The following is a 9,288-nucleotide window of genomic DNA, read 5'->3' on the forward strand; positions in this document are numbered from 1 at the left end:
TATTGTTTTCGCTATATTGTGTTTTATAACACAGTTCACACGTTCACAAGCATTCGATACGTGTGTCGTCTCATCAGCCTTAACTGCTAAAAAGTCAGCAGTTTTCTCTATTTCTTTGAAATCTCATCATGGCATACATCAAAATGGCTTGAAGGACTTCGTTCTGTATAGTGTTTGATGTGCTCTTAAACATTGTTCCTCTTTCCAAATGTTCCTTAAGAGTGCGTCTAATTCAGAACTGAAATTGATGAGGCCAAGAAAAATACTAGCGTTTAAAGATGAGTTTCCATCTTCGTGACCTCTTAAAGCCAACTCAAAAGCTCCACAAAACCGCACGCACATACTGTATCTGTTCTTGGTAACTTTATCATTGTGAAATGCAACAATCCATTTAATCCAATTGTGTCTGTATGTTTGTTCCACCCAACACTGCTAATTTAACATTATTGTTGATGTGTGCAGTTGAAGAATCGTGTTTTTTAATTCTTTCATTCATGTGCTTCAAATCAATCATATCTGCAGAACGATAATCAAAATTATTTAGTTACTACGCACAGTCCTAAATTCAAACAGAAAAATAAATAAAATTCATAAAACGTACTTGTCTTATTTTTGTCAGTAAATGTTCGCCGTTGAACAACAGACAAGGAAAACAAAATACAGCATCTTTTATATTGCAGTCGCATATTGCATTTTTCGTAAGTCCGAATGTTGAATTTTCTTGCCACTTCTCTATTACTGTTCTTCGTCACTTATAATTTTAATTCATGTGTAGGTCTACCCATCTTCTTTATTTTGATCTTTTCGTGTAAAGGTCTTATAGAAAATTACACATTTAAAAGATTTTACACACTATTCATTGTAACATTATGATGGAACGAGCTTGAGAACATATCTGAAAGTGCTCCTAACCCCTCCTACGCACACTGTACTGCCTCCCTCCCATGCTCCAAAGCTGCCAGTGAAACAGTACTACTGCGCATGCTCGAATGGAACAGTGTGCCGCAAGTGTCGAGCGGTAAACGTAAGTCCCAGGCGTCAACAAGAACAGTACACATGCAGTGTTATTTTTACATAGTATTATAATAAAGAATTATGTCGCTCACATAGTCTACTGCAGCTCATTGATATAAATTTAAAAACATGTGTTATTTGAAGAGGTGGTGCACTGTTCCTGTGCTCCTTAAGAGAAATCGCCACTGATTCTAACCAACATAATATTTAGACCTACATTTGTCCTTCAGGCGAATGTTTAACTTTTTTTTTCCTTGCTCGGCATGTATTGCAAAAGCCCCATCTAACTGACATGTGTGTATGAGGGGAAAGGACTACCTTGCCAGCTGCTTTGTAAACACTGTATTATTTTGTATGTGCTTAACTTCAGAGTAAATGTGCCTCAACTTCGAAGTCTAGTAATTATGTAGGCCTACAGAACAGAAACACAGATAACCATTTCTCTCAAATGTTGGAATACATCGAAAAAGTAGTTCTAATTTTTTATGACGACGCTGCTACTACTCCAGCATGAGCACCACTGAAAACCAAAATACACAATACAGACGAGTCAAGCCGCACGTGTACGGTAGAGGTGGGGGAAGAAGACGCAGTTTCGTTGTCAGTACTACTAAACAACGAGACGGCATTAATGGAATCCAGTGTACTAGGTTTGGTTACAAAGTAAATATAGCATTTATATTTGACCCATAATTTTATAAAGAAAAAGAAAGTTCTTAGTTAAAATACAAAAATATAAAATTTATTGTTTCTTTGGTGTCGAAGTTACATGCAAATGAAATGTAAGTTTGCTTTCACAATATCAAACACAAAAGGATTTGAAACTAATTCTGTGTTCGGGAAGGAGATTGTGGAACTGGTTGTTGACTGTTGCAGCCCTTGCAAGGAACCTTCTGTTCACGCTGACTGTCGATGTGTTGGGAATTAATGTACCAGAAAGGCTGGCGTTCCTTTGGCCACGATGCCACCCTGTTGACAATCTCAGGATCTCGAAAAGATTCTTCTGTGACAGGAGTATTAGTGCTGGCTGTATTGGTGTCTCCAAAGCGATTATCAACGTTTGTGTCGTCACCTCCACCAAATCGAGAAAGAACTTGTGGGTAAGACTGTTTCCTGTTCCCAGCATAAAAGGAAGTCTGCGGGAAGGCCATTGCTGTTACAGCGATGATGAGTATACAAATGCTGGTTTCGATTCTCTGTAACATCAAAATTGCAGATTAAGTGACACTGGTTCAGTTAAACCTTTATTATCTATGTCTGATGCTACATAAAACATAAATATTGCTGGAGAACTTTTGTACCATAATTTTACCAAATTAATCTGTCGAAATCACTCATTTTAAGTTGGTAAAATTATAATTTCATCGGGAAAACATTCTACAGAAAGCGTATCCGTAACTAAGGACATTCCCAGAACTGCTGCCTTCCTATATCGTCGTTGTTCCTGCAATAACTCCTATGTTAGGAAGAAAAAACACATTTATATTCATCCTATGGCAGCCATACATAGGAGACTGTGAATTCTTACATTTTCGAAACAAAGAAATATGATTACATATAGGAGATTTTATTATTTGCTGTATCACTATTTAAGTTATTTAATAGAGCAAAAATCTGAAAATCGATAAATATGTCACGTAGGAGTAATTGCAGGAACAACGACGATATGCTTTGACTATTCTTTACAATAAAATTGCATGCTAATCTATTTTCCGGCTTATAAGACACGCTTTCCTTTCTTTGAAAATAGGTCTGATAAACAGGGCGCGTCTTATACGCCGATACCAAGATTGTGAATGGGTCAAAGCTTCATGGGATGCTGTGAAAACTGATGTAGTGGTTAAGTCATTTAAGAGGTGTGGCATTGGTAATGCACTGGATGGTTTGTTTTATGATTACTCAAGTTCTGATTTAGAAGATGTTTCAAGTGGCTCTTCATTTAGCTCTGGAGATGAAAATCTGGGTTTTGACGAAGAAGATTAAAATATATTCTTCCCTAGCTAGATTAGGTATTTAATTAAATAGACCTACGTATTACTTTATATTCGAAATACTGTAAATTTATTATAATATTCAATGATAAAATTTTTCTCTCAAAAATGTGTAGGCCTACAAAAAACAGTGGTGCGTCTTATACGCGGAAAATACGGTAAATAAAAATATTGTGGTAATGTAAATTTCATCCAAGGGGGCTGTTAACCTTTTATAAATATCTCAATTTCCTCCGGTTTACTAGAGACTTTGTACGTAAATTGCCTCCTATTTGCTTATGATGTCGAATATTCAAATTCGCCATTGAGTGCATCTTGCACGGTACTGCTTGTTCATTCGCCGAAATGATGTCATTCAATAGAAAACTTTTCAGCGTCACCCATCCAAATATTTATCACGTAATTGAAGTTTTCAAACAAATACAGAGCGACACCTAGAAACCTGGGCAAAAGAAATAAATCTGTTTTGCGCAAAGAATTATTTTCACGAAATGAAATACTTGCACTTCGGCAGAAACAGATTACTCGACTTGAGTTCGTAAGGGCTGTTAGTTAGAAATTCCCGCCTATTTAAAGAAGACAATCAGTGATTAATATTTTGAACACATTTTAAATTTTAAGACTAAGTTTTTCTAACTGAAGCTGACCAATATTTTAATCATATTGAACCACCTTTTTAACCGTGCCAGTAATTTGTGCGCATTATGCACGGAAACCTATATTACTGACAGTCCTAAGTCTACAATTTGGAAGGAAAATGTTGGCCCTGATCACTTAAAAAAGATTAATCAGTCTAATGGACTTTCAACACAACATTTGTATCAATTTCACTATGCTGCTATCTAGCGACTGCAAAAGAAATCACGTTATAACTCTTATGGAATTGCATGAGGTAATATCTTGCAACTGTACTTCCATACGGCGGTCGTTAACAAAAAAAATAATTTTCGACAGTGGAGGTTCTTTTTATGTTGCATTTAATAACATGAGAATGGCCAATCTGATTTTATATATATATATATATATATATATATATATATATATATATATATATATATATATGCAGGGATGTTGGTTACAGTGGTGTACTGTATTTACAAACGGGAATCACGTTCGTTTTCTAAGGTAAAGAGGAGGCAATTTACGTACCCTAGTTCATGTAAACAGGAGGCTATTTACAGTCTCTGGAAATGTTTCCTTTCTCATAAAATTACAAAGGAAATAAAATGATGTGAAAAATGTTAATCTCTAGATGATGGAAATAGTTGCATGTTTTCAGTTTCTCTTATAACATCGAAAGTTAACTTATTTTTTATATCTCTAAGCGTGTTCTCTCCTTTTATATAGCTTCTTTTCTGAAAATCATTTGGCTAATTCATATATAGTCTACACTGGAAAGGAAAGTATTACATTTGCTTGTGAGATATGATTCCTATAAGTATGGCGAAAAATGAAAGTATAACAACTTGTTCCTTTGCAAACGATTATTAAAAAAAAAGACATTTTGCGTTAACATTTTGATTGCAAATTTCATTAAATTAATCTATATATAGTCTACGATTTTTTTAACGTAGTGTAAAGTAAAGTGATTAAGACCATATTTAATAGTCAGCAAAGTGAAAAAGCACGTAGTGCCACTATGTGTTGCAACGTTGCTACATGTTGCATTTAATTTTCCGAAACATTACAAATTCTCAATAGATTATTAATCATATCAAAAACATCATCTTACAAAATTTGCTCGTCATGTTCTGATTATAATCCTATATACACGTAGAAGAAAATGTACTACTAAGTTGACGGCAGTGAATAATATTACGCTAAAGGAAAAAAAAAAAAAAAAATTCACTGCTGTAAAAAGTGTACGTTTTTTCGAAAGAAACTTGACTATTCATCATCTGAGTCGGAATCGTTTCGAACACAGATAGCGTAAATAACATTATATCGAATTTCAGCAGAACGCAATAGGCCTATACCGGTATCCATAAACGCATCATCATTTAGCACACATCACAGAAACGCATTTCCTGACTCAAAGTTGCTCAATTAGGAATAATTTACACTGCAATGGTGATGAAAATGCCATAAGCAAATTTGATATGAATCTGTGGATGAATTGAAACAGCGTGTTAAAAAATCATTGTAATAGTTGACGAGTCTACCGCTATTTCTGTCACAAAATATGTGCTCGTGTGTGTAGAGTATTTTGATGAAAATCGCATGAAAATACAGATATTTTGGCAGTTGTGTTAGGTCTGCAACTAAAGAAAATGCAGAGGCCGCGCATGAGGCAGCTACCGCCAATCTTTTGTACAAAGTTCTACAAAATTTTATAACCGAAAATAATATTTCATGTTAAAATATAGTAGGCTTTGCATCAAACGGAAGCAACGCAATGATAGTGAAAGATAATTCCGTGAGGATACTACAAAAATGATTTCCTGGTAATTTTAATACAAAGGTGTTTATGTAGCATCGATGCTAAAGTCTGTTTAATTTCCTCGAATGCAATTGGAAGTTCAAAGAATCTAAGAAATTGCACACTGAGAAAGTTGTACGAACTAAATATTAAAAAAATACAGTTGGATTGTAATTATTCAGTTTGTTGAATTGCAAGAGTTTTAGCACACTGAACCTCCCAATATATTGTTACTATCACAAACAGATGACTAAATATTAAGCTGGGTTTCACTTACAGTATCCTAGATCACAAACTATTTTTATTCCAACGTGGAAATAAGAAAGACTACACCGCTGAGCAATTGGTTGGTCACTAAATGAAAACTTTATATCAGTTATGGTAACAATTGTTATTAGAGGAGAAAAACTTGCTCCAGCCCCGGGGATCGAACACGGGTCCTTGGTTCTACGTACCAAGCACTCTAACCATTGAGCTACGCCCAAGTTCAACTCACAGCACCGGATCGAATCCCTCTCCTCTAGTGTTTTTCCCTTTGTGGCCTGACTCCATGTTCGACATATATGTTGACATATATTCTGTAGGTCCAAAAATTAATCTTTACGTAGAAAACTTTATGTTTTTAGTTCCTATTTCTTTCATAGAGTTTACCAAAATTTGTGTTTCTCAATTCATTTTTCAACGTGAATATTTGGTAAATTTGCTCCTTACATGGAAGACTGGATCATACAAAAATATCTTGCTTAGTTATTCCTCCTCACAATAGTCTACAACAGAACTGACCTAGCAGACGTAGATCGAACAGATTCGTTCCAATTTATGCCATACAATCAAATGTACTAGTTGAGAATGTGAGTTTTGGATTTTATGTGCCAACAGAAACATATTTCACAATAAATAAAAATAACAAACGGACTTTTACCAGTCTAGTATATAAAGTCACGAAGCTCAATACGTAGGAAATATGCATCCGTAGATAGTAGCTAACCACTAGGATCGCTACTATCGCCTCATTACAGACAGTGGGAAATAGTACCGGCACAGTCTATTGTTTCTAATACTCTAATCACCTCAAGTTTCGTGACTGTACGAGCATATACTAGACTGTGCTTTTACTGTAAAGTGCAGTAGTTTGTAACATTTTAAAGTTTTGAATTGCTGTCTAACAAAATTACAATTCCCCAACTCGGTTAAGAAAGAAATTACATCAAAGTAATCTACAGTCGGCGTTGTAATGCTCGCTGTCAAATGTTGAACAATTGTGTGAATAAATTAAATGCATGTATTGACAAGCAGAAGAAAGATCATGAGGACAACCACGCCATTATTGATGATTTTTGCAGTAAGTCGTTTGAATATTATTATTATTATTATTATTATTATTATTATTATTATTATTATTATTATTTCTATCATCCTAACCCTAAATACGTTAATTATAGGTTAAATTATGGCAAGTTTTGTGACTATATATGATAATTTTGTCTTCCAAGGTTGGCAAACCTGGTTCAGATATTTCTGATGTTTGTTGTTTCCAATATCATATTATCGAACCAACTATAGATTAATTTTCTTGAGAAAGAAATAGTAGTTGTACATATTATGATATTATTTTGAGTCATTTTGAGTGCATACATGTGTACTAGGCAAATACATTGATGCACATGTATGCTATTTGTTAATATATTTTCATAAAAAGGAATGAAAATAGATGACATTGTTACAACTTTAGTTTATGCCTGATTCTAAATTGCCCGGTTGCGGCTCCGTTAGACAGCATGCCATGCCAAAATTCAATTTAATACAGACTGTGAAGGGTTTCATTAAATCACATAGAAAAGTTTATATGGATAAATTAATATTCTACAATAATGAACACATTATTATTACTTTTATCGATATTTGAATATATTACATAATAGATCTAAGCATGACATTTAAATTTTAAACATTTTCCAGTATATATTTAAATGTAATGATTTACACACTAACTAATTTCGATTTTATTAGCACAGTTCAGGCTTCCATTGTATTTTTAAATTTCTAATACATTCTTGTACTTATTGGCCGAATTATATCTTCCCTACTAGACAGCTTTGCTCCTCTTTACGGAAATTGCAATATATAAGGCAGATTAAGGTCATTTAAATATTAATTATATCAGAAGATATTAAGTAATTAAAGGAAATAATATTTTACGTTTTTATATAACATTATTATAATCGCTGAAATTATGTGAATTTTATGGTACATTTAACACAGCAGAATCCCGATCTCAATATATTTAAATTCTGTTTAATTTAATGTTTTGCACATTACGAAATTTCGATTCTGTTGGCATGGCTTCGATTTCTATTATATTTTTCAGTTTTTTTTTTTTTTTAACTTTCTTGAATTCATAAACCGAATTATTAGCTATATCATTCCTACTAGACAGCTTTGCTGTTCTTTGCGGCAATTGCAATATATAAGCTACTTTAAGGTCAATAAAACATTAATTACATCACGAAAAAATATTTTACATTTTGACATAACATCATCGCCAAACCAGTGAAGATTTTATGATGTATTTAACGCAGCAAAATCCCGTGCTCTGTGTCAATTTCAAGCTTTATATATTATGTAATTTTGATTCTGATAGCATTATTTCGGCTTGCATTATATTTTATTTTTTAGTATTTGTAGGCTGAATTATATATTCCTTACTAGAGAACTTTCCTCCTCTTTACGATAGTTGCGATACATAAGCTAGATTAAAGTACCGCTAACTATCTTATTAACCACATCAAATCACATTGTTAAAAAACCTAAATAATATTTCACATTTTGACATAACATTTTTATCATAGCCGAAGCAGTGTAGAATTTTATGGTACAATTGACACAGCAAATTCCCGTTCCTATTAGTTTTAATTTCTGTCGTTATTTCCCAATAGACTTTTTACTAAAAATTCAACATTCGATTAATTTGTATCTCGGCCGTGTAAAGTCGATCGTGGAATGTATACAGAGTGCAAGTGACTTACCATTCTGATCGTCGTGAGGCGCTGCGACTGTGCCTGATCCAAGATCGCAGCGACATAAATACCTACAACCGTGACGCGTCTAGTGACGTCACTCCGGATGGAGTTTCCCAGGCGGGAAGCTAAAGAATTACTCATTATAAAGAGAAAACGTAGGATGCGTTGTCAAGATGAGTATACGTTTTTTATTTTTTAATATGAAATGTTAACTGTAGCATATATAATTATTTTGTATTAATAAATTACAATTGCATGTAGATATTAGATGTAATTGTTGTTTCCGATTAAATAACGTGTTAAATAATAAGTTACACTATTCATTTAACTTAACCTAAATCATAATTCATATTAATTTTAATATATCCACATATCTAATCATTTTTAGAGTACAAAACACCTACTCGATTTCGTTTTTTCTTTTACCCTTGCACAATTAGTTTGGTGATTGTAAGAGATAGAGATAGATAGAGAAAGAGAGAGCTTTCCTTTCCTTACCTTTCCCCCTTCCTTTCCTTTTCCTTCTCCTCTCCTCTCCACTCCTCTCCCCCCTCTCTCTCTCTCTCTGAAAGAAAGAAAGAAAGAAAGAAAGAAAGAAAGAAAGAAAGAAAAAAGAAAGAAATAAAGAACTCTCTCTCTCTCTCAGAAAGAAAGAAAGAAAGAAAGGAAGAAAGAAAGAAAGTCTCTCTTTGATTTTCGAATGTTTTTTTTTTTGCACTGGTATGTGAAATTGTGTCAAGTTCTGGTGTCGGCTGTTTCGAAACCTATGGAGCTATAAACTTGTCAACACTGCACTGAGACAATAGATGCTGCGTCACGTTATTCTGTTCATCAATTTGGATTT

The 9,288-nt window shown here is 33.7% G+C and overlaps 1 protein-coding gene across 1 annotated transcript; it reads right to left on the reverse strand.

Annotated features, from left to right (window-relative positions):
- Positions 1-1,727: 1,727 nt before the first annotated feature.
- On the reverse strand, positions 1,728-8,585 carry LOC138707297 (uncharacterized). Its single transcript, XM_069836614.1, has 2 exons — positions 8,451-8,585; positions 1,728-2,210 (listed from the first exon to the last, which is right to left on the reverse strand). The coding sequence occupies exons 1-2, from the start codon at positions 8,583-8,585 to the stop codon at positions 1,839-1,841; spliced, it is 507 nt and encodes a 168-aa protein (XP_069692715.1). The 3' UTR covers positions 1,728-1,838.
- Positions 8,586-9,288: the final 703 nt, after the last annotated feature.

Source organism: Periplaneta americana, chromosome 10 (genome assembly GCF_040183065.1).
Source record: "Periplaneta americana isolate PAMFEO1 chromosome 10, P.americana_PAMFEO1_priV1, whole genome shotgun sequence".
In the NCBI taxonomy this organism is placed as follows: Eukaryota; Metazoa; Arthropoda; class Insecta; order Blattodea; family Blattidae; genus Periplaneta; species Periplaneta americana.